A 24747-nucleotide genomic window follows, 5' to 3' on the forward strand; every position below is an offset into this window, starting at 1 on the left:
TCAGGTGTGAATTCTAGATCCGCATGTTGCTGTGTGTGTCTGTGGGCCAGTGAACTGGCTTCCCTCCCTCAGTTTCTGCCCCTGTAAAGTGGGCACATTTTAAAGTGCCGCTTCACAGAGCCATGGTGCAGGCCGAACGGGACAGTGCCAAGGCCAGGGCCCATCACAGGAAGTGGCCGGGCTGCTGAGACCGCCACAGGCGCTTGGCCCCGACAACAGACGAGAAAGTGAAGGTTCTAGAGTGCCGTCTATAAACCACATCTGGTGGTGATGGCCCGGCGGGCGTTTCACCCTGAGGGCCCGCGGCCTCTCAGCTGTGCCTCCCAGCGGCTCTGCCCCACCGCCTGACTTCCTTCCCTCCCGCGGCGTGGGTCACCTGTGCAGCGAGCGCCCCCAGTGTCTCACCTGTTCATTGCAGGGGCCTTGAGGCCAACAAAAGAAGAGGGGGGGGGGGGACCTGAGAGGCTCGGGTGAGCACCCAGCCCCAGGGCGGGCGGCCCGCCAGCTCCAGCTCGGGAGAGTAAGGCGGAGCGCCCAGGCCAAGTGCTGCGTGGGAAGCCGCGAGTTGCCACAGATCCAGGCCAGGCACAGCCTCTCTGGGTGTGGTCCCCTCTTCCGAAGGCCCCGCCCGCCCACCTCAGAGGCCCCAACGAGGAGACTAGATGATCAGAGAAAACCCCAGGAAAACGCGGCATTTCCACAGGGCGCTCCGGGTCCTAAGGAGTCCAGGACCTCCGTTTGAGAAACACTATCTTAGCACTGACCTTGACTTCCAGGGTCAAGAGGAGCTCACCACTTCCTCCTGGCATTCGGGCTGGGGTGGGGGCTGGGGGCAGCGCCAGGCGAGTGGGTAAGCCTCCCTCCCCGGCAGCCTTGACCCCAGAACTCGGCCGACAGAAAACTGCTTTAAAAATAACACAAACATAATCACGCGATTTCCGGCTCAAACGCCAGCTCTTCCTCCCACCCGCAGAATAAGCTCACCTTGCCTCTCGGTTTCCTCACCCGGACAGACCCTGTCTCCCGGTCACACACCCTGTCCACCCTCGTCTCTGCACTCTCCAGCCTTCCTCTCCTCTCGGGAGGACGGCGTTGCAGCCCCGAGGACAGCACGGTCACACTGCATTCTGTGATCATGGACGTATTCACACACACATGTGCACACATGCATGCGTGTGTGTGACACACACACACACAAATGATGACTGAAAATAATGTCAATTAGTGTTCCATCACCAGAAAGGATTTATTCAGGAAATGAACCGGCTGCCACCCAGTGATGCCGGCATGGCAGCCACGGGCGCCTGGGGCCAAGACGGAGGGCTGTTTACAAAGGGAAAGGAAGCTGAGGGGGATTAGAAGCAGAGAGCTTTATTGCCAACATAGAGTTCTCCCGAGGGCTCTCCTGCAGGGTCCCACCGTTACGTGGGGGGAGAACTTCCATGAGCCCTCGCTCTTCCCAGAGGCCCTCCGGACTGCTGAACACACACACATAACACACACACATAGTAGTATATACATACAGGCGTGCATACACACATACACATGTGTGCACACACACGTACCTGCCCCACTCCCCCTCTGGACTGAACTGGGAGGACAGCTCTTACTGCCAGGCCCTGCGAGGCTGACAACCCTCACTCACTGAGGAATGAAGCGGGAGGTGGACCGCAGACCCGAGTGACCCAGGAGAGACCACAGCGGGAGGCCCTCACGCTGGGTGTGGGTTGTGCTGCCTTCAGAGGGCCTGCCCCAGGGCCGCATTCCCTCTCCATCCTGAGGGCCAGGGGTCTGGGGTGCAGATGGGAGCGGCAAGCTCACTGCTGGCCTCTCAGACAGGGCCACGCTGGCTCAGTCCCCGCCCCGCTCACCCGCCATGGTGCTTCCTCCTCCCTCCCTGCCCCTCCAAGCCCAATCAGCCACCTCTGGCTTTGGGGACCTGGTTTCTAAACCAAGACTTGGACAACATAGTCTGACAAGGACATTTGTGCATTAGAGGGGACCGGCCGGACTATGTTTACAGTTGGGGTTATTCTTGAAAACTAAGGGTGGCTTATGGACTCTGGTACAACTCGGGGCAACCAACTAGGAAACTGCACTCTTGCCCAGCAGTACGGCCCAGTGGTTGAGCGCCGACCTATGAAGCAGGAGGTCACCTCAAGACACATGCCTGGGTTGCCGGCTCTGCATCCCCAGTGTGGGGCCTGCAGGAGGCAGCTGATCCATGATTCTCATCATTGATGTTTCTGTCTCTCCCCGCCCCCTTCCTCTCTGAAATCAATAAAAATATGTTTAAAAAAGGGAAAAAGGAACTGGAACTCTGGTTCTCCCCAGGTGCAAAAACTGAGAGAAGAAGGTGAATTGTGGGGGACTCAGGAGACCTCCCAAGGACCCGCCAATCCAGTGCAACCTCCCTTCTCCCACCTCCTGGCGGTCAGTCCCTCCCGCCTGGACCCGCCCCCTCAGCAGGACCCAGCGCCCGCCGCGCCCGTGAGCTTTCCCCGACCGGCCTCCCCCGCCTCCCTTTGTTGGGGGCTCTTTGTCTGCGGCCTCCCTTTGGTTCCGTTTCTCCGTGCGGGCCTCTCCCTCCCTTTCTCCCGGGCCAGGCTGCTCCCTCCCCCTCTGCGGGGGCCGCCGGCTGGGTTGCCATGGTCACGTTGAAGCCGAGGCAGCTGGCTGGGGCAGCTGCTCCCGCCCCGAAGGGCGGACAAAGCCCGGCAGCATTGGCAGCTTCAGACCTGGGACCCCAAAGGCCTGAGATTGGGGGGACTGGGACCCAGGACTGAACTGGAGGTGAGAGGAAGCCAGAGCTGGACTGGGAGGCCGGAGTGGGACTGAGCGGGCCCTCCCCTCGAGGGAGGGACAGCGGTCCCGGCTGGAGGCTGGAGGCTGGAGGCGGGTGGAGCGAGCGCGCCTGCCTGGGGGAGGAGGGGAGGATGGAGGCTGTGGGCTGAGGGGCTGGGCGCCCCCAGGGGAGTCTGCGGCCCCTGGGTCCTGAGCCCAGAACCAGGTGCGATGCCGGTTCGCTCTCCCCTGGCCTGTCCCGCGCCCGCCCCTTCCAGCCTCTGACGCTGCTCGTCGCTCGGGTCCCTGAGGTCCAGCCCCCGCGCCGCAGTCGGCCTGCTCTCCCCAGCTGTGGTCTCACTCAGCCCTCGCTCCTCTTTGTCTTTGTTCCCTGTCCCTCAGTCCGCCGCTGCTCGGGCCTGGCTTCCTGCCCTCTCCGCCCACACAGGGCGCCCACTCCGTCCCCGCGTCCCCCCCAGACCGCAGGCTCCCCGCCTCCCCTGCGTGTGGTGCCCGCTCTCCGCCCGTGGCGCTCAGGCCCCAGCGCCCTCACCCTGCTCCCGTGCGTCTTCTGCTGCCGGTGTCCGCCACCGGGACCGCCGCTCCGCCTGCTCCGGGCTGTCCGCCCCCTCCACGCCGGAGCCTCGGTTTCCCACTCGCACCCAGTGGTGTCAGGGCCTGACTCACGCCCAGGGCCTCGTCTGCCCTCCCCGCCCCCACCAGCCACTCGCCCTCGCCCTGGGCCGACCCAGCTCGCGTGTCCCGGGAAGAGGCCTGCAGCCGCGGGGCCGGCCGCTCCCCCCGCACCGGGCCTGCCGGGCCTCCCCTCCGCGCCCCGGGTCTGCGGTCCCGAAGCTACTCCCTCCTCGGTGCTTCTCCCACGTTCTCCCAGCTGTTTCCCTCCTCCCCCGGGAGGGGGGGCCTGCGGGGGAGGGGAGAGACCTTGGGGAGCCCCGGAGGACAAAGGGCCTCTGGAGTGGGGGTGCGGCAGGAGGGGTGGGTGGGCTCCGGATAGGTAGTGGGCGCTCCGTCTGGGCCCCGCTCTGGGGCCCCGGAATGGCTGGGGTTTCCCTCGCGGCCCCTGGGAATCTGGGCTCCGAGCCCCGCATTCCAGCCGGCTCCAGCCCGCTTCTGCTGTCACTTGACTCCGCGGGGCCCCAGCCCTGCGTCCGCCGCCCCTCCAGCCCGGGCTGGGCGAGGTGGGCATCACCAGTTAGGAATTCTCCGGGGGGGGGGGGGCCGAGGGCAAGGGTCTCAGGATTTTATGGTCAACTCTGCCCTCCGCAGCGGACCCCATGCCTGGCCCCGCCATGCCACCTGGCCCGGGCCCGCGCGGCGGGGTGCGGAATGTCCCACCCGAGGGTGAGGGGCCGCGCCTCTCCTGGGGCGCGGGGCGAGTCTCCCCGGCCCCGCCTGGACGCCGAGGCGGAGCGCCGCCAGGTGAGGCTCCTGGGACACCCTGGCCCCGCCCGGCCTGACTCCACCCTCGGCCCGCCTCTCCCGGCCCAGACTCCCCCAGACGTCTCCCGAGGGGTAGGTGCTGGGCGCTCGGGTTTGGGTGGGAGCGGACGGTGGGGAGAGGCCGGCCTCCGGCCCCGGCTGCGGGCTAGTGCGTCCCTTAGCAGGTGGGGCCCGCGGGTGGCGTGGCCCGGGCGGAGCCGTGCCCCTCGGCGCCTTGGCCCCCAAGGCCGGCCCTTCCCCGCGGTGCTGTGCGCTGGGCGGGCTGGGAGGTGTGTGTCTCGGGCTGGCGTCGGGGGTGGCACGGCGGGTGAGGGGGGCGCCTGGGTGGGAGTCGCCAGGCGGAGACGTAACCGCAGGCGGCGGAGTGGGGTGGGCGGGGGCACCGCTGCCCACCTGGCCCCCAGCTCGCGGTCCCTGCGTGTGTGCGGCTCCTGGGCTGGTTCCTCTCTGCCCCCCGCCCCCCGGTCCAGGCCTGTGCTCGCCAGCGGCCGGCGCCCCCGGCCCCCCGGCCCCCCGGCCCCCCGGCCCGAGCTGGTGGCGAGGCCCGCCCGGGAGAACCAGGGCTGGAGTCTGGGCCCGAGTCAGGGAGGAACTGGAGGGGCCGGGAGAGGGCCGGCGCCAGGCTTGGGCAGTGGGGGTTGGGGTGCAGAGTGGGGGGCACAGAGGGGCGCGAAGAGCGGGCCGGGCTGGTGTCAGGTGAGCTGCTTCCTTCCCCAGCAGACGCCCGCCCGCCCGCGGCCTGTGGGAACCTGCTCCCGCCGCCCGGGGCCGCCCTCTCCGGGAACTGAGCCCGAGCGGGGCAGGGAGGCGCCGGTGCGGGAGGCCCTGAGCGGGGCCTCGGCTCGCGGTTCTCTCCGGTGGGGGCCTGGGGGCGCGGTGGGTGAAGGGCGACGCGGACGGTGACGCTGGGGACCGGGGGGCTCGCGGGAGGCGGCGGGCGCGGCGCGGGGCGGGGCGGGGCGGGCGGGGGCGGCGCCTGGTGGAGCGGAGGCCCGGGCTGCGGGCCCCGCAGGCCCCCAACAGCTGCTCCGAGCCGCCGCCACCGAGCCCCGCCGGCGCCTCCACTCAGCCAGGCGCCGCCCCGCCCCGCGCCGCCGCCGCTCCCGGGGCCCCGCTCCGCCGGGCCGGGCCGGGCAGCGCGAGGAGAGGTAGGGCGGCGGGGCGGCGGGGCGGCGGGCGCGGGGCGGGGGCCACGTGCGGAGCTGCACTTGCTGGCCCGGCCCCGCGGTCGGCCTGCCCGCCTCTGGGCTGGCGGTGGGCGCGGGAGCCCGGCCTCGGGCAAGTGCTCCGGCGGCGGTGGGCCCTCACGCCGCAGGCCGGCCGGCGCCCCTCCTCGGCCCCGCGTCACCTCCTCGGCCCCGGAGCGGGGCGCCCTCCTGCCGGGCCAGGCCCCGGGCCTCCGCGGCCAGCTCCCAGTCGGGCGCCCTGACCTGCCCGAGGCGCCGCCACCCCCGCGGGCCGGCAGTTGGTTCTGCCCGAGAGAAAGCACCAGCCGCCCCGCCCCGCCCCGCCCGCCCGCAGGTCCCGCACGCCCGCCCGCATCCCCGCCCAGCCAGTCCGCCCGGGCGCGGTGCCGAGGGCCCGGCGGTGCCGAGCTGGGCGGAACCGCGAGGCTGGTGCGCCGGCTGCCCCGGTTCCCGTGCCCGGGACTCCCCCCTCCCTGGCCCGGCGCGGGTAGGTGGTGGCCTGCGCCCCAGTTCTCTGGGCTCCTGCCCGGGGCCTGGGGTGTCTGCCGCTGCCCTGTGAGGGCGGCCGCGCGGTGGGCCGGGCCCGGGCCGTTTCAGGCCCACAGGCGTCTGAAGCTAGCTCTTCCCGGGGGCTTGCGCTGCCCAGAAGGCCGAGGTGCGGGTGGGGAGTGAGCGGCTGTTTGCCCGCTGGGAGTCTGAGCGACGAGTGTACTAGGGTGTGCACGACGCGTGTCCGGCCCGGAGCCTGACGGCTGCTGTGCGGCCCACAGGTGTGTGCTGAGCTAATCCAACCTTGCACACAGCGGGCTCCAGGTGCGGTGTCTGTGTGAGTGTGTCTGTGTGTGATTGTGACTATGTGTCAGTGTCTGTGTGTGAAAGTCTGTGTGAGTGTGTGTGTCGGAGTGTGATTGTGTCTGTGAGAGTGTGTGTGTGTCTGTGTGTCAGTGTCTGTGTGAGTGTGTGTGTCTGTGTGAGAGTGTGTGTGAGTGTGTGTGTGTGTCTGTGTGAGTGTATGAGAGTCTGTGTGAGTGTGTGTGTGAGTGTGTCTGTGAGAGTGTGTCTGTGAGAGAGAGTGTCTGTGTGTATCTGTGTGAGAGTGTATCTGTGAGAGTGTGTGTGTGTCTGTGTGAGAGTGTGTCTGTGAGAGTATATCTGTGAGTGTGTCTGTGAGAGTGTGTCTGTGAGAGTATATCTGTGAGAATGTGTCTGTGTGAGTGTGTCTGAGTGTGTGTCTGTGAGAGAGTGTGTCTGTGTGAGAGTGTGTCTGTGAGAGTATGTGTGTGAGAGTGTCTGTGAGAGTGTGTGAGTATCTGTGTGAGTGTGTCTGTGAGAGTGTGTGTGTCTGTGTGAGTGTGTCTGTGAGAGTGTGTGTGTGAGAGTGTCTATGTGAGAGTGTGTCTGTGAGAGTGTGTGTGTGTCTGGGAGTGTGTGTGTGTGTGTGTGAGTGTATCTGTGTGTATGTGTGTGTGTCTGTGAGTGTGTCTGTCAGAGTGTGTCTTTGAGAGTGTGTCTATGTGTGTGTGTGTGTCTGTGTGAGATTGTGTGTGTCTGTGTGTGAGAGTGTGTCTGTGAGAGTGTGAGAGTTTGTGAGAGTGTGTGTGTCTGTGTGAGAGTATGTGTGTGTTTGTGTGAGAGTGTGTGTCTGTGAGAGTGTGTGTGTGAGTGTGTGTCTGTGTGTGTGAGTGAATGTGTGAGAGTGTGAGAGTGTCTGTGAGAGTGTGTGTGTGTGTTGTGTGAGAGAGTGTGTGAGTGTGTGTCTGTGTGTGTGAGTGAGTGTGTGAGAGTGTGAGTGTGTCTGTGAGTGTGTGTGAGTGTGTCTGTGTGTGTGAGTGAGTGTGTGAGAGTGTGAGAGTGTCTGTGAGAGTGTGTGTGTGTGTGTGTGAGAGTGTGTCTGTGAGTGTGTGTGAGTGTGTCTGTGAGTGTGAGTGTGTGAGAGTGTGTGTGTGTCTGTGAGAGAGTGTGTGAGAGTGTGTGAGAGTGTGTGTGTGTTTGTGTGTGTGTCTGTGAGTGTGTGTGTGTGTGTCTGTGTGTGTGAGTGAGTGTGTGAGAGTGTGTGTCTGTGAGAGAGTGTGTGAGAGTGTGTGTCTGAGAGTGTGAGTGTGTGTGTGAGTGTGTGTCTGTGTGAGTGTGTCTGTGTGAGAATGTCCGCACACACACAGCGGTGTGGGTGTTGTCTGGCGGGGTGGTGGTGGTGGTGTCCAGCCTCCAGGTTGTCATTGGCTGTGCTGGGCAGGGCGGTGGGTTGGTAGATCTGTGGGCCTGCCCCCCGGGTCTGGCCCGTGGAGAGAATGGGGGATGGGAGGCGGAGAAGGATGGCCTGGCGCCCCGTGTTTCTGAGCCTGCCCTGTTTACCTCTTGCTTTGTGTTTCTTGCCTGCCTCTCTGCCCCCTGCCTCCCATCCTCTGCTGGTCTGTGTCTCTGCCCGGCTCCTCTTGCCCGCCTGGCTCTGATGACTCATCTGGGGTTGGCAGGAAGGTTACTCAGGGAACAAGGGCTTGCTGTTCTGACGGGGGGCGGGGGGGGCGGTTTGGGGTGGAGAGCGGCACCCAGGGTTCCAGGCCCCAATGGGTGGGTTCTGGACCCCCTGGGACTAGGTATGATGCCTCTGGTTCTAGCTCTGACTGGATGCAGGGTGCCCCCCCGTAACTCAGCCCTCAGCTGCTGCTTCAGAGCTGTGGGGTCTCAGCTGCCTCTTACATTCCTGCCTAGAGCATTGTGGGAGCAGCTGGAGGAGGACAAAAGGATGGGGGAGTGTGCCCCACTCCTCCTACACCCTGGGGTGACCTCAGCCCTGGGCCCTTTCCCCTTCAGAAAGTGGGGACTGGGGCACAGGTGGTCTGGGCTCAGGAGGGAAGGCACAGCAGGAAGAGCTGCGGTGTGAAGGGTGGTCCTGGGGTCCCTCAGTGTTCCAGGGCGGGGCGTTCAGTGCGGACCTGGGAGAGGACAGTCCCGGCTGCCCTTCCTGCCTGGGCTGGAGGGGGTCCCACCTGCCTGGGCTGGAGGGGGTCCCACCTGCCTGGGCTGGAGGGGGAGTCCCACCTGCCTGGGCTGGAGGGAGTCCCACCTGCCTGGGCTGGAGGGGGAGTCCCACCTGCCTGGGCTGGAGGGGGAGTCCCACCTGCCTGGGCTGGAGGGGGTCCCACCTGCCTGGGCTGGAGGGAGTCCCACCTGCCTGGGCTGGAGGGGGTCCCACCTGCCTGGGCTGGAGGGGGTCCCACCTGCCTGGGCTGGAGGGGGCATCCCACCTGCCTGGGCTGGAGGGGGCATCCCACCTGCCTGGGCTGGAGGGGGTCCCACCTGCCTGGGCTGGAGGGGGTCCCACCTGCCTGGGCTGGAGGGGGTCCCACCTGCCTGGGCTGGAGGGGGCATCCCACCTGCCTGGGCTGGAGGGGGTCCCACCTGCCTGGGCTGGAGGGGGTCCCACCTGCCTGGGCTGGAGGGAGTTCCAGGGTTCATTAGTCCCAAGGTTCATTGGAATGGGTTCCGTTGGGACAAGCTACCTGGACCGCACTGGGGAAGAGCAGGGTTCTCGGAGGTTCCTGGCACAGATCCCTGGAGGGCCCAGGGTGAGGCCTGCGGCCTGCACTGCTCCCACGTTTCCCGGTGTTGCTGAGGCCTGGTCCCGGGATCACACTGGAGCTCGTAGGCGACGGGGGGCTGTGAGATTGGAAGGGGCGGGGGTCCCCCCTTGTCTAAAAAAGTGGGGCTCCTAGGTGGGGAGGAGACCGGAGATTAGCCCGGTGTCTGGCTCACGGGAAGCGTTAGAAACACAGCGGACGCTGTCAGACCACTCGTGGTCCTCTTCCTCCATTACCCCGAAGCAGCCCCTTCCGCCTCTGGCTGCTGGTGCTGGCTGCGACCCTGTCTCCTTGGTTGCCCTTTAACTCCCCCCCCCCATTTTGTTCCCTGTAGAGATGCTGCCCCCACCCCCTTAGGCCCGAGAGATCAGGAGCTATGGGGCCGGGGGCCCTCTCGTCTCTGCTGCTGCTGCTGTGCTCCGTGCCAACGGAAGGTGCCGACATGACAGGACATTTCAACCCTGGTGAGGAGGCTGGTGCTCGGGTCCCTCAGGGTGGGGCTTGGGAGACAGAATCAGAGGCAGGGACCCTCACCTGCCTGTCCTCACCCAGCCAAGTGCCGCTATGCCCTGGGCATGCAGGACCGGACCATCCCGGACGGGGACATCTCTGCCTCTAGCTCCTGGTCAGACTCCACGGCTGCTCGCCACAGCAGGTACCTGGCACACCGGGCAGGGCGGCCCTGGAGGTTAGCTCCTGGGGTCTCTACTTGCCCCTCCAGCCCCTCTGCGCAAGCCAAGAGGCTTCTGAGAGGGCCAGTGCCAATGAGACCCCACAGTCCTGGGGGCTTTAAACACTAGAGCCAGAGGCAGACCCAGGGCCAGACGTTCCTGTGACCTCCTGCCCCCTCCCAGGCTGGAGAGCAGCGATGGGGACGGGGCCTGGTGCCCAGCAGGGCCGGTCTTTCCCAAGGAGGAGGAGTACCTGCAGGTGGATCTCCGGCGGCTGCACCTGGTGGCTCTGGTGGGCACCCAGGGGCGGCACGCTGGAGGCCTGGGCAAGGAGTTCTCCCCCAGCTACCGGCTGCGCTACTCCCGGGACGGCCACCGCTGGATGGACTGGAGGGACCGCTGGGGTCAGGAGGTGAGGCTGCAGGGTGACAGCCAGGAGGGCGGCTCTCTTCTCTCCTCCACTGCACTTTAAATGCCACCTGTCCACGGACCACCCTCCGGTCCGCACCCTCTCCACCCAAACCTCTCACCCGAGCTCCATCGAGCGCTGTTCAGCCTGGACGTCCAAGGGGGTCTCGAACTTACCATCAGCTTCCCAAGCTGAGCCTGAGTCCCACACCTGCCCCAGCCCGTCCCCCGCCCCCTCCCCGTGTTCTCCAGCTCAGGAAATGGCACCACCATGTGCCCAGCGGCTCAGGCCAGGAGCTAAGAAGATACCCTGACTTGTTCTCTCACCTCCTGCTTCCTGCTGTTCCTGCCTCCACCACTCCCCTCCGCCCTCTTCCACCTGCCCTGGGCGAGCCCCACCATCCCCACCCCATCCCGCTCAGGTGCGGGCCTGAGGGATCCCCTGACTGTTCTCCCTGCTCCTGCCCGTCCTGCCTGGGTCAGATCTCGCCTTGGAGGTGACATCAGTGTCCTTCAGACGAGGCGGTCAGGCCCGCACAGGCCTGCCTCTCCTCGACCCTCAGGGACCCGCAAGACTGCAACCAGGGGACCACCAGGCAGCGGCAGCTCGTCCTGGGCTAACCCCTGACCCTGTCCCCAACGCCTCCTTTTCTCTGACTTCATTCATTCATTCATTTAATCAATCCTTGCCCAAGGAGTGAGAATATTTTTCCCTCGATTTTTAGTGAGCGCGGAAGGGGAGAGAGAGTGAGATAGGCTGTGGGACACATCCACCGGTTGCCTCCCACACGCAGCCCACCTGGCCCTGGAGTGGGGATCACACTCGCAACCAAGGCACGTGCCCTCGGCCAGGAATTGAACTGTGGCTCTCGGCTGCCCCGGCGGAATCTCACCACTGAGCCCTGGCCAGGGCTCCTCTGCCTTCTTAGTGAGCCGGCAGCCCCGCCCTGCTGGTCTCCTGTCCCAGGCTCTCCTGTGTCTCGCTGTTTCCAGCTTTAATAAACTCGAAACAAAAAATTAAAAAGGAGATGCATGTCCGATGGGGCACAGTGGCTGCAGGCCGCGGTCGGCTCCCGCTCACCGGAAAGGACACTTGGCCCGCCTGGCCCTGGCCGCGCCCATTCCCTGTCCTTGCCCGCTGGCCACCCTGGTTTTGTGGCTGTTTGTGAACCAGCTAGGGCTCATCCCACACCTTCAGCATTTTCACTGGCTCTTCTCTGCCTGGAAAGCTCCTGCCACCCCATGTCCACCCCTTGTCCAAGGCTCTCCCTCCCCCCCCTCCAGATGTCACCTCAGCCAGCCTTTTCTGCCCTCCCCCCCCCCTCCTCATTCTTCACAGCTGTCTCCCTGTGGGCTCCGCCCTACAGGCAGGGACTGGCGCTCACCACCGAGGGTTTGCTGGCCCACGGTGGGCCCGGGGCACCTGCAGAGTGAGCAGAGGGGCTGGGGGCTGGGGCGGGGAGCAGGTGACGGGATGGCAGACCTGCCTTTCCCACCCATCCACCCTGTTCCCCGGCCTGCAGGTGATCTTGGGAAATGAGGACCCCGGGGGAGTGGTGCTGAAGGACCTTGGGCCCCCCATGGTGGCCCGACTGGTTCGCTTCTACCCCCGGGCTGACCGGGTCATGAGCGTCTGTCTGCGGGTGGAGCTCTACGGCTGCCTCTGGAAAGGTGAGTTGTTCAGGGGTTCTTCCCCCCGCCCCCAACTGGTTCCCTATCCTGGGGTGGGGTGGGGGCCAGGGGGAGGAGCATCCAGGGCCTCTCCCTTGGGGAGCCGCATTCTGAGTGAAGAGGGGACTGGCCAGCATGGCCTCCTCCACGCCTGCCCTCATGCCCCCTCCCACCCCCCAGATGGACTGCTGTCTTACACGGCCCCTGTGGGGCAGACGATGAACTTGGCTGAGGCCGTGCACCTCAATGACTCCACCTACGACGGACACACCACGCACACCGTTGGCGGGTGAAGAAGCAGGCCCTGCGGGACGGGCCTGGGGAGGGAGGGAGGGAGGGAGGGAGGGAGGGAGGGAGGGAGGTAAGGGGGGGGGTAAGTAGTCGTGCAGTGAGATAGAAGAATGGGGAGGGGGGGGGGTTAGGTGGGCAAAGGGACAGGACCAGGACTGAAGGTCAGCAAGGCGACCAGTAGCTCATGTGACACTGTGCGAACTGGAAAAAGGCACCCTTTGCTAACACCTCTCGGGGTTGTCACAACAAACACACGTGGCTCCGAGGGCCGTCCTAGTCCTGGTGGTGGGAGAGAGCGGGTGCGGCTGGGGTCGGGCTGGGGTTGCCAAGCACCTGGCTAGGACACTTTCTTCTCTTCCAACCTGGCCCCGGCCCTGCCCCAGGCTGCAGTATGGAGGGCTGGGCCAGCTGGCGGACGGCGTGCTGGGGCTGGATGACTTTCGGGAGAGCCAGGAGCTGCGGGTCTGGCCGGGCTATGACTATGTGGGATGGAGCAACCATAGCTTCCCCAGCGGCTACGTGGAGATGGAGTTTGAGTTTGACCGGCTCAGGGCCTTCCAGGCCATGCAGGTGAGTGTGCCCAGCTCCCAGGGAGGGCGCGGGGGCCAGGCGGTGCCCCTGGGCGCTCGCGAGCCCGGCCTTGGCCCCGCGTCTCTTTCCCTTCCCCCAGGCTCACTGCAACAACATGCACACCCTGGGAGCCCGCCTGCCTGGCGGCGTGGAGTGTCGCTTCAAGCGAGGCCCAGCCATGGCCTGGGAGGGGGAGCCTGTGCGGCACGTCCTGGGGGGCAGCCTGGGGGACCCCAGGGCCCGGGCTGTGTCGGTGCCCCTGGGCGGCCGCGTGGCCCGCTTTTTGCAGTGTCGCTTCCTCTTTGCTGGGCCGTGGCTACTCTTCAGTGAGATCTCCTTCATCTCTGGTAAGCCCTGATGGCGGCCCAGTCCCGTACCCACCCTGGCACCCACCCAGGAGACTTCCCAACAGCGGGTCTCCCAGCGATCGCAGCCCTCCCCTCCCACCTGTCCCTGTCCGTCTGTGGTGAGACCCCAGGGCTGATGTTGAGCCAGTGTGACGCTGGCTGCTAAACACTGAAACACTCTGCTGCCTGGGAATTAGCCCCATCTCCGAGCCCCTGGTGCTCCCCGGAGCCCCGCATCTTCCCACAGCCCAGCAGCTAAAAGGTTAACGTCCAGCACAGCCAGGTCTCCAGGCCTCGGCCCCATCCCTCCTCCCGTTCTGATTGGCTGGGACAGTGTTGAGTGTCAGGCCTGTTCCCACTGGCCTCCTCCCTGGTTCTGCAGTCCCTGCCCTGCCCTGGGCTGCCCTGTCTGCCTCCCTCTCTTGTCTTCTTCTCCCCAGATGTTGTGAATGAGTCCTCCCTGGCTCTGGGGGGCACCTTCCCACCAGCCCCCTGGTGGCCACCTGGCCCACCTCCCACCAACTTCAGCGGCTTGGGTGAGCAGCCTGGGCCTCCTGGGGGTGGGTCCTGTGCACCGCTCCCCCGGGCACCCCCAAGTGCCGCTCTGATCCTCCTCCCCCTCCCCTCCACCGCCAGAGCTGGAGCCCCGGGGCCAGCAGCCCGTGGCCAAGGCAGAGGGCAGCCCGACGGCCATCCTCATCGGCTGCCTGGTGGCCATCATCCTGCTGCTGCTGCTCATCATCGCCCTCATGCTCTGGCGGCTGCACTGGCGTCGGCTCCTCAGCAAGGTGGGCGGGGCTCCGGCTCCTCAGCTGGTGGGCGGGGCTCCGGCTCCTCAGCTGGTGGGCGGGGCTCCGGCTCCTCAGCTGGTGGGCGGGGCTCCGGCTCCTCAGCTGGTGGGCGGGGCTCCGGCTCCTCAGCTGGTGGGCGGGGCTCCGGCTCCTCAGCTGGTGGGCGGGGCTCCGGCTCCTCAGCTGGTGGGCGGGGCTCCGGGCCTGGGCCCCGTCTGCCAGTCAGGGTCCCTGAGGGACTCCTCGCAGTCTAACTAGGACAATTAGAGAGGGGTCGGTGAAGAGACACGTACGGAAGTGTGGGTGGGGTGGTGGGGCCTGCGGGCGGCCACCAGTGTCCTGGCTGCTTGCTGAGAGGAGGGCAGCCTGCGCCCGCCCCAGGGAGGGCTGGGAGGAGAGGTGGCCACCGCGCTGTCCAGGGCCTCCGGACTCCTGGGCACAGCGGGGGGAAGGGTGGAGCTGCAGGGGCCCCGGGAGAAGTGGGCAAACCCCACACCCACGTCTTCCGGGGAGAGGCGGCGGCTCACGTTAAAGTTGATCTCGGTGGACTGGTCAGACTTGGGGGGTCCCATCCGCGGACTCACATGCTCTCGAGCTGGGTTGGCGGCCCCGCCGGGCAGTGGGACGGGAGGGGGGAGCGTGGGCGCAGCTCACCCCTCGCCTTCCCGCCAAGGCCGAGCGGCGGGTCTTGGAAGAGGAGCTGACGGTTCACCTCTCTGTCCCTGGCGACACCATCCTCATCAACAACCGCCCGAGCCCTCGAGAGCCGCCCCCGTACCAGGAGCCCCGGCCGCGTGGGAACCCAGCCCATCCTGCCCCCAGTGTCCCCAGCGGCTCCGGTAAGGCCTCCTCGCTCCGGTCGCCCGTCCTCCGCCTGTTTTCTCGTTGTGCTCCTTTCCCGTCCCCTTGCTTTTATGTCGCCCCAGTTCCGACTCCTTTTCTTATTTCGGTGTCTCGGTCACGGCCCACTCTAGCAGGCCAGGGCCCTACCTTACATCTCACTCAGGAGCCACCCACGGCCCAGCGGCCTCCTGTCCCTGTGTCCACACGCCCCCCTCTCTGCTGTGCTCTCATTGTGTCTTCCTGCCCCTCCTTTCTCCTAGACTCACCCCGTTCCTTCCACCCGTCCACTATCCGTCATCCACCCCCGACCCGTATGCATACATCATTCCTCCATTCATCGTGTCCCTGTCATTCTCTCCATCCACCCAACCATTTGTGCATCACCCATCCACCCGTCCAGTCATCCATCATCCAACCATCCATCTCTCCGCCCACCCATGCCGCCAGCCCTCTGTCCATCCATTCATTATCCTCCCAGCTAGCCAGCACGCTCCGCATCTGGGTTTTATCCTCTCTCTCTCAGTACATCGGTCTTGCCCTATTCCGGGTCACCTTGTCTGTCTAGCCTTGAGTCTCACCCCTTCCCCGTGTCCCCCACCCCTCCTTCTCCCGACAGCGTTGCTGCTCTCCAATCCGGCCTACCGCCTCCTTCTGGCCACTTACGCCCGTCCCCCTCGAGGCCCGGGCCCCCCCACACCCGCCTGGGCCAAACCCACCAACACCCAGGGTAAGCCCCTCTGCCCTGGACTCCGCCAGGCTCCCCGCGCCTTTACGGGGACAGGGAAAGGGCCTCACACCTCGCACTGCCCTCGCCTCACTGGCCTCTGCTCCCGAGTTCCCGCAGCCTCTCTTGTGCCCTAACTCTCCTCCGCTCGCTCCTCAGGCCTCCCCTGGAGCTGAGGAGGGGAAGCCCCTGGCCCTCAGCTCTCCCCTCCTCCCCCCCATCTCTTCAGCTCTCCAGAGCGGAGAGGAGGCTGCGGGGGCAGGCTCTCCTGTGACTCCTCTGTTCTCCCCTCTCCAGAGCTTCGAGGAGGAGGGCCTCTCCCTGGGTGCTGGCCCTGCCCCCCCATGTGTCCTCTCTCCGCAGCCCCGAGGTGAAGGCTCGCCCCCTCCTGTCTGCCTCCTCTCCTGGTGTCGCCTTCTCACTGTTGCCCCTCCTCCAGGGCCGAGGGGCGGCTCTGCCCCTCCTGTCTGTAGACCCTGTTGTGCGGCCTGAGGGACGTCCCTCCCCGCTGTGTGCCCTGTCTCTGCTTGTCTTTGAGCTCCGTGTGTGGTCAGGGGGTGGGGTGATGGGAGCAGGGAGGAGCCAAGGCTGAAGGTGGTTGTGGGGGGGTGGGGAAGCTGGGAACAGTTAAGTGAGAGCGAGGAGCGGGCAGTGGGGACAGCTGGGAAGTGGAGGGTGACCAATGGCTGGCACCACCCTCTTGTGAGGGTGCGGAGGAGTCCCTCTTCCAGGGGCTCCCGGGGCTCTGGGCTGTGCTGGGACGCCGGGCGAACGGGACGCACGCCATCGCCGGTGCCTTGGAAGCTCTGGCCCCCTAGCTCTCATCCCGCCAGCGCCAGCAGCTTCTGTTTGAGGACGTTGAGGGAGGGCAGACCCAGTCTCTGACCCAACAGGACTGGGGAGGCTGGGCTGCGGGGCGAGGCTCCCGGGCGGCTCCTGATGCCTCGCCGGTCTTCTCTCCTTTGCCCTCCAGCCTGCAGTGGGGACTACATGGAGCCTGAGAAGCCAGGCGCCCCGCTTCTGCCCCCACCTCCTCAGAACAGCGTCCCCCACTACGCCGAGGCTGACATCGTCACTCTGCAGGGCGTCACGGGGGGCAACACCTATGCCGTGCCCGCGCTGCCTCCCGGGGGGGCCGGGGACGGGCCGCCCAGAGTGGACTTCCCTCGGTCACGGCTCTGCTTCAAGGAGAAGCTTGGCGAGGGCCAGTTCGGGGAGGTAAGGAGGCCCTGCCCGCCGTCAGGAATGCCTGACTGTCCGGGGCTGGCACCGCGCACACAGCGCCTGGAGCAGCAACCTGTCACCTGTGGCTGTTGTCCCAGTGGCCCCGTGACCACCTGCACGTGACCCTGTTTCTGCAGGTGCACCTGTGTGAGGTGGAGCGCCCTCAGGAGCTGGTCAGTCTCGATTTCCCCCTTAGTGTGCGCAAGGGGCGCCCCCTGCTGGTAGCTGTCAAGATCCTGCGGCCGGATGCCACCAAGAATGCCAGGTGAGCACCAGGATGGCAGCTGGGCGTGGAGGCGAGGCCGTACGGACGAGAGAGAAGTGTGGTAGAGACAGCAGAGGGGTGTCTGGGGAAGGTGCCCACGTCGCCCGTGAGCTGGCCCGCGGAGCAGGGGCTGTGCATGTGCAGGTCAGCCCACGTGTCCTCTCCGCCTTCGCCGCCGCTCCAGGAACGACTTCCTGAAGGAGGTGAAGATCATGGCGAGGCTGAAGGACCCAAACATCATCCGGCTGCTGGGTGTGTGCGTGCAGGACGACCCGCTCTGCATGATCACCGACTACATGGAGAACGGCGACCTGAACCAGTTCCTTAGTGCGCACCAGCTGGAGGGCAAGGCGCCCGCGGGGGCCCCCGAGGGTGGGGAGCCCGCCCGGGGGCCCACTATCAGGTCAGCAGCTGCCCGGGCAGGCCCCGCCCTGAGCGCCAGCCTGCGGCGGGCAGAGAGCACGGGGTGGGAGGCGCACAGGCTGAGGAGGGCCCGGGACGAGCTCCTCGAGGGGCAGGGAGGCTGGGCCCGCCTGCCGCGAGGGCGAAGGGACTCGGACCTGTCGGAGTGCCCTGCCCGCTTCGCCCTCACTGCCCGAGCCTGGTCACGGAGCACAAGAAAAGCTGCGGCTCCCTGGGGTCGGATGACCAAAGAAGGGTCGGGCGGGCACTTAGCACACCTCCGCCTGGTACTTCCATCTTGGCATTGCGGCTGCCCTGGGGGTCTGTGACGGGGGAGCACTGGGGCTACCAGCGACCCTCTGTCCGTGCCCCCCACTCAGCTACCCGATGCTGCTGCACGTGGCAACCCAGATCGCCTCGGGCATGCGCTACCTGGCCACACTCAACTTTGTGCACCGGGACCTGGCCACCAGGAACTGCCTGGTTGGGGAAAATTTCACCATCAAAATCGCCGACTTCGGCATGAGCAGGAACCTCTACGCTGGGGACTACTACCGGGTGCAGGGCCGGGCGGTGCTGCCCATCCGCTGGATGGCCTGGGAGAGCATCCTCATGGTGAGAGCCTGCCCGGCGGGCGCCGGCACCGGAGCTCATCTCTGAGGGCGGCCGTGGCTCAGGGACTGGAGCAGCACGGCGGAGGGAGGGAGGGCCCAGGGGACAAGAGTGGGCCTGACAGATGGAGTCGGTGGCAGAGCAAGAGACCAAGTGACGGGGGCGGGGCTAGAGCTAGAAGAAGGTGAGTTGGGAGTTAAGTCGAGACCAGAAAATGGGGGCAGGAGGGTAGGAAAGGGAAGCGTGGAGGGAGAGGACGCGCCAGAGAAGCAAGGCTGAGGGGCAGGCCCCGTGGCCGAGGTCGGGGGCGGAGGGGGGAGGTCTGCTGCCTGATGCCTTACCCATGCACCAGGGCAAGTTCACCACGGCCAGCGACGTGTGGGCCTTCGGGGTGACGCTGTGGGAGGTGCTGATGCTCTGCCGGGCCCAGCCCTTCGGGCAGCTGACAGATGAGCAGGTCATCGAGAACGCAGGGGAGTTCTTCCGGGACCAGGGCCGCCAGGTGAGAGCGGCCCCGCGGGGTCGGGAGGCGGGGCCTGCCGTCAGGGGACTAAGGAGCATCTGCCCCTCGCCTTCCTCCACCTGCTCCCACAACGCAGGTGTACCTGTCCCGGCCGCCTGCCTGCCCCCTGGGCCTGTACGAGCTGATGCTTCGGTGCTGGAGCCGGGAGCCGGAGCAGCGACCGCCCTTTTCCCAGCTGCACCGGTTCCTGGCAGAAGATGCACTCAACACGGCGTGAACCCTGCCGCCCAGCCCCCCCTCAGGGCTCAGGGGAGCCAGGCGCCAACCAGAGGAGCCAGTGGCCCCGCCCCCGCCCTTGACCTCTGAGAGGCAGTGTGACCACAGGGCGAGCCTGCCGGGGGGCTGACCCCTCGCTGCTCTCCTCCTAGCAGCCCCCCGCCCACCCAGCGGGCCTGTGGCCAGACCCTCTCAGGCCTCTCTGGCCGTCCCTGAGGGGGGCCTGGGGCAGACACAGGGCAGACACTGGACTTGGCCCCTGGAGCCCCTGGGCCCCTGGACAACACTGGTTCTTGGAGGGAGGTGTGGCCCCCAGCCCCTCCCCCCGTCACACACTGGACCCCGCTGGCTGAGGATTGGGGAAGTGAGGAGGACGCAAAAGGATTGTCCTCAGCTTGGCTTCTCCCCCGCCATCCTCAGGAACACTGGACCGGGGGACCCCTGCCCGGCCCGGTCGCGCCACCTCCTCCTGCCTGTTAGAGCTAGCACTCCTCGAAGCGGATGTTTCTGTGGAATAAACATGGGAATCGGGACAGAGGGGCAAACGCCCGTGACCCTGGGGTCAGGCATCTCTGTCGTAGCTGCCACATTGGTTTTTCTATGATCACTTGGGGTTTGTACATTTTTGGCGGAAGAGACTCAGATTTTTACACTAATATATGGATCAAGCTCGGTGTAACTTTAACCCCCTGCACTAGGCAGGTACCAATAAAGGTTGAGTTTTCCACAGCCATGAGCAGGTTTCTTGAGGGTTTGGTAAAATCTCTACTGCCGTTCCGTTTCCTTTCTTCCTCCTCCTCGTCCTCCTCCCGATCCCTCCCCCGCTGTGCTCTGCCGGGCACAGTGCTTGGTGTCCGTAGCCAGGCCTCGCCGCGGGGACCCGGGGTGCGAGCCTCAGCAGGAGCTCTGCCCGAGGCTGCGTCTGGACCTTGTTTGACCCGCGGCTCCGGCGCCGGGAGGGGCCTGTGGCCCCTCAGAACTGTGCATGAAGCCCCTACGTGGGTGTGTATACATAGGATGATACGGAGTTTGTAAAAATGTTAAAAAGTAGGCTATGCCCATGTTTTTAAAATTATTTAATAACATCTAGCAGCAGTCCTAACAAGTACTGACATGTTCGAACAGTAACCGGTACCTGGCGTTTCCGTGGCCGGCGGGATGTGCCAACAGCTGTGGTGTCTGTTAGTGACAGTCACGCTGGGGTTTGCTCACACTCACACTTGGAGGAAGTGCTGCATTTCAGCCAGAGGTTAATAAACAGGCCTGTCCTTCTTTCCAGCCCGCATTCCCCCGCCCCCGGCCCCCGGCCCCGGGTGTGGGAGTCCCGCTGGAGAGCACTTACCTGGACGAGGCGGGTCACCCAGTGCGAGTCATGCTGGAGCCAGAAGCAAGAGCCTAAATGGTCTCAGGCTCGGAAGGATGATCCATCACCACCAAGAGAGCATTTAACAGAAAGGTCAAATTTGGTTGGAAAGGGGAAAATCAGTTGCAAGTACTAGCAAGGCAGACCCGCCTTGATGGCAGTTCTTGTGAATAAAGACCCCGCGGACAAGGTCGCTGTTCACACAGTGAGCCAGCAGGAGAGGCCACGTCAGCTTCGGTTGGACTCAGGGCCCTCGGGGCCCAGGACGCGGCAGAGGAGCCCGCTGAGCCGCAGGGCCAGGGCTTGGGGGCCAGAGCCCAGGTGGTGAGGGATGGGCGGGGGTGGGGTGGGGGGGGGGAGGGCAGCCTCTGCACTCTGAACCTGAAGCTGTAGACCAGCGATAGTCTACTTTTTCATCTCGTGGCACACAAACTAATTGCTAAAATTTGGTGGCACACTAAAGAAATATTTTTTGCTAATCTGACCAAAATAGGTGTAATTTTGACTCATTCACACTGGACGGCTATTGTGTTGGATGCCATGTTATTATTTTTGAGAGAGAGAGAGAGGGAAAGAGAGAGGCTGACTGTGGTTCCGCTTATCTGCGGTCATTGGTTGGTTGTTGCCTGTGACCCGGGTTGAACCTGCAGCCTCCACGTAACGACGGCGCTCTAAGCAGCGGGGCTCCCGGCCAGGCCTGTGCCGCCGCGCCGTAACCTGCGGGAAGAGGCCAGTGCCCGGACTAAGGAGTCAGGTCCCCACGTCTGAACAATTCCCGCGGCACACGGGGAACCGCTGCCCGGACACACCCAGGTGCACGTGTCTGTGTCCTCACCCCTTGTTCCCCGACCGAATGGCAGCCGCATCCACTCAGCGCACAGCCAGAAGCCTGGGCTCACGCACTCGCCCTCACAAACCCAGCGGGTCACGAAGCTCTGTGGACATTGCTCCCAAGTTTCCCTTCCACCCGTCCTTCCGCCCGGCGCCGGCACACAGTCCCTCCTGCCCGACGCGGACAGGGTCCCGCGGGATCCGAGCCTGCTCCGCTCAGGGCTGTTTTCCGCCTGCAGCCAGACGGAACTGGAAAACACAAGAATCAGCTCCTCTGTTTCAAACCCTTTTTTAAAAATTTCTTTATTGATTAAGGTGTCACATACCTGTCCCCATCCCCCCATTCCCATCCCACACCCCTCCCCACGGATGCCCCCACCCCCCTGTTGTCCTTAACCATTGGTTAGGCTTATATGCATGCACACAGGTCCTTTGGTTGATCTCTCCCCCCTCCCCCCACCCTCCCCTATCCTCCCTCTGAGGCCCGACAGTCCGGTCGATGCCTCCTTGTTTCTGGGTCTGTTCTTATTCATCAGTCTATGTTGTTCATCATTTCCCCTAGATGAGCGAGATCATGCGTCACTAGAGATATACTTATAAGAACCGAATGTGAGATGAGCAATAATAGTTATGCTGACAGGCAAATGAATCAGTCTGTAGTGAGTTTCTTTCTGGACCAACAGTTCTTTTAAGACCCAATTTCAATGTCCACCAGTTCCTTATGTGCACATGTCGGCACTGACTTTTCAGCTCTGGGTGGTGGACAAATGGTGGTAATGTAGGTCCGACTCCCTCTGGTTTGGTCTCGCCCGGACCCAGGGGCACGGGGCCTCACCCGGACCCATGATCCAGCTACACCCGGACCCAGGGACGCGTGGCCTCACCCGGACCCAGGACCCAGCGGGGCTTCATCTTCTTGATCCCAATTCCTGTCGGTCAATTCCCTCTCAGCAATTCCTTCAGCCATTTTCTCAAAGCTCCGGGGTGGCTGCTGCAGAACTCGCTGGGCGGCGGGCTCGGCGAAGCTCCGGTGCGCCCGGTGCGCGGCGGCGGGCTGGTCCGAGGTCGCTGCGGCGGCACTTGGGTCTGCAGCGGCGACCAGTCGCCGGGCGAGCGCACCTGGATCCGGGACCCAGCGGGGCCTCGTCTTCCCGATCCCAACTCCCATCAGTCAATTCCTTCACAGCAATTCCTCCGGCCATTGTTCTGGATGGTGTCTGCTCTGTTTTCCAGTTGTAGTTTCAAAATTGTTGTGGTAGGCAACAATCAGGCGTCTGCCCTATGCCGCCATCTTGGTCCTCCAGAAGATTCTTAAGTAACCTTATAAATGTGGTTCTGAACACTGTGTCGTCCATTAGTTTACTTTCCTTCACCCCTTCTATTCGTGACCTGCTTCGGTGTCTTCACCTTTTGGCTGCCTCCCTATCGCTCAGCTTCCCCAATCTCCCTAGGTGGTCGCTCTTGATACCCCCCTTTGTGGGCTGAGTGCAAAGTCTTGGTGTTGTTAAGCCTTGATTGCTGTTGGTACACTGGAAGGATTTGACCTCCAGACCAATTGGCTGTGAGGATCAGCTGTGTCTCGCTTCCAAACCCAACAATCCAGGACCATTCGGGAGATGAGAGAGTGCAATGGACTCTTGGAGGTACCTTAGTCAAATCTCTGAAGGCGTTGGAGGAGGATGGAAGTCACTCTGTATCTCACTTCTCACACCGTATTATGTCAATCCATTTGGACCTAGAATTTTGGCTCTTTTTCACTTCCATGAAGCCCCGAGATCGGCGCGCGAGGGCGAGAGGCTGCGGCGTCAGCGGACAGAGGGCGGCACCCTCTGTTTCAAACCCTTTAATGCTTCCCACGGACTTTAGAATAAGAACAAAATCTTCCTGGCCAATGCTTCCCCCCCCCCCCCCGCCCCCTGCCCAGGCTGGGCCCTTCCCCACCCTCTCCCTTGGGCCCCAGCCTCTCAGCTCCCCCTGGGCCTCGTGCCCTCCTATTGTGTGGCCTTCGTAGCACGCTGTCCCTCACCTGGGACACAGCTCCCCTCTGTCTGCCTGGTGGTGGCTGCTTGGCCCTCAGCAGGCGCCCTGACCTGCCGGAGCTCACATTCCCTCTTGATGCACAAAGCCACACCACTCCACTCTTCTCTTAGCACTTACATCAGGTGTGATTTTAAATGTGTGGTTTTTAAAAGAATATACTCATCTCCTAGGTGCCATGTACCATACTTCTTATATATTACACTTATTTAACACTCCCAGCAGATGAACTAGCTAACACTACCCCATCTCACAGGGAAGGGGATGCTGCAAGGGGAAGCACTGGCCCCAGGCAGCACAGCTGCAGAGGACACAGCTGCAGAGGGGGGCACAGCTGCAGAGGACACAGCTGCAGAGGGGGGCACAGCTGCAGAGGACACAGCTGCAGAGGGGGACACGGCTGCAGAGGGGGACACAGCTGCAGAGGAGAACACGCTGCAGAGGGGGGCACAGCTGCAGAGGACACAGCTGCAGAGGGGGACACGGCTGCAGAGGGGGACACGGCTGCAGAGGGGGACACGGCTGCAGAGGGGGACACGGCTGCAGAGGGGGACACAGCTGCAGAGGAGAACACGCTGCAGAGGGGGGCACAGCTGCAGAGGACACAGCTGCAGAGGGGGGCACAGCTGCAGAGGACACAGCTGCAGAGGGGGGCACAGCTGCAGAGGACACAGCTGCAGAGGGGGACACGGCTGCAGAGGGGGACACGGCTGCAGAGGGGGACACGGCTGCAGAGAACACGCTGCAGAGGGGGGCACAGCTGCAGAGGACACAGCTGCAGAGGGGGGCACAGCTGCAGAGGACACAGCTGCAGAGGGGGGCACAGCTGCAGAGGAAACAGCTGCAGAGGGGGGCACAGCTGCAGAGGACACAGCTGCAGAGGGGGACATGGCTGAAGAGGGGGAAACAGCTGTAGAGGACACAGCTGCATAGGGGGACACAGCTGCAGAGGGGGGCACGGCTGCAGAGGGGGACACAGCTGCAGAGGACACAGCTGCAGAGGGGGGCACAGCTGCAGAGGACACAGCTGCAGAGGGGGGCACAGCTGCAGAGGACACAGCTGCAGAGGGGGGCACAGCTGCAGAGGACACAGCTGCAGAGGGGGGCACAGCTGCAGAGGACACAGCTGCAGAAGGGGACACAGCTGCAGAGGGGGACATGGCTGAAGAGGGGGAAACAGCTGTAGAGGACACAGCTGCATAGGGGGACACAGCTGCAGAGGGGGGCACGGCTGCAGAGAGAGGTGCTGCTGAGAAGCAGCCTCTGGGCTCCTGGATCTCTGCTCGGTCTCCAGGACGCTGCCTAAGGCGCCGCTGCTCACTCTACGTCACAGGGATGCGGGACTTTTGGAGCAGAACACACGGTGTCCCCCGGGGCAGCTGTGTCCCCCTCTGCAGCTGTGTCCCCCTTCCCCAGATTCTTTGTCCGTCAGAGTCACAGAATGAGTCCACAGACAGAAGGTGGGAATGTACTGAAGAACAAGCACAGACTCCCACGTGGGGAGGGGGAAGCGCCCCACCGAGTTCCTTTCCCCCGGTTTATAAGGCTGCAGTTTTTGTGCCTTGATATCCCCTCTGATTGGCCACTATTCCCCTTTGATTTGGTCACTATAGCAACTCCTGAGCTCAAAGGTCAAATCTCACAGGGGACATGTGAGGCCCTCCTTTATTTTGTAAATATAGACCTTTGGCTATTCCCAGTTCCCTTGTCTTATGGAAATGTAACTTCTGCTGGCTCCCTGCTCCCTTGTCTTATGGAAATGTACTCTTTTGCAACTCTGTAGCCCTGTGCTTCTTCCATGGACCCCCTTAATTTTAAAAATTCCCTACACCTGCCTTCTTCACCCCGCAAATTCCTATTTCAACAGCAAGTTTGGAGCACAGGCTGGATAGCCCTAATCAGGGAGCTTTCTACAAATCAGCTGCTGAGTACTTGAAACGGGCAAGTG

General features: G+C 64.1%; 1 protein-coding gene across 5 annotated transcripts; it reads left to right on the plus strand.

The window, feature by feature from the left end:
• The first annotated feature begins 4282 nt into the window (after positions 1-4282).
• Positions 4283-19301, plus strand: DDR1 (discoidin domain receptor tyrosine kinase 1). Of its 5 annotated transcripts, none has more exons than XM_028133814.2 (18): positions 4283-4317; positions 9345-9474; positions 9563-9665; positions 9865-10093; positions 11613-11760; positions 11941-12049; positions 12435-12621; positions 12722-12968; positions 13409-13504; positions 13605-13756; positions 14433-14598; positions 15219-15329; positions 16300-16544; positions 16688-16815; positions 17000-17218; positions 17598-17832; positions 18182-18331; positions 18429-19301. In XM_028133814.2, exons 2-18 carry the CDS (start codon positions 9387-9389, stop codon positions 18567-18569), a joined length of 2754 nt encoding a protein of 917 aa, XP_027989615.1. In that variant the 5' UTR covers positions 4283-4317; positions 9345-9386; the 3' UTR covers positions 18570-19301. The 5 variants fall into 5 exon arrangements, with proteins under 5 accessions (XP_027989615.1, XP_027989618.1, XP_054577967.1 ...); XM_028133817.2 differs by lacking the exon at positions 4283-4317 and adding an exon at positions 4346-4409; XM_054721992.1 differs by lacking the exon at positions 4283-4317 and adding an exon at positions 5047-5121.
• The last annotated feature ends 5446 nt before the right edge of the window (positions 19302-24747 follow it).

Source organism: Eptesicus fuscus, chromosome 10 (assembly GCF_027574615.1).
Source record: "Eptesicus fuscus isolate TK198812 chromosome 10, DD_ASM_mEF_20220401, whole genome shotgun sequence".
Taxonomy (NCBI): domain Eukaryota; kingdom Metazoa; phylum Chordata; class Mammalia; order Chiroptera; family Vespertilionidae; genus Eptesicus; species Eptesicus fuscus.

Excerpts from the sequence above, each read along its gene's own strand:
- DDR1 (XM_028133814.2), top strand. The coding sequence starts at position 9,387 with ATGGGGCCGGGGGCCCTCTCGTCTCTGCTGCTGCTGCTGTGCTCCGTG. Across the intron at positions 11,761-11,940 it reads CTACGGCTGCCTCTGGAAAG|ATGGACTGCTGTCTTACACG; the intron begins GTGAGTTGTTCA and ends CCCACCCCCCAG. Across the intron at positions 16,816-16,999 it reads GATGCCACCAAGAATGCCAG|GAACGACTTCCTGAAGGAGG; the intron begins GTGAGCACCAGG and ends CCGCCGCTCCAG.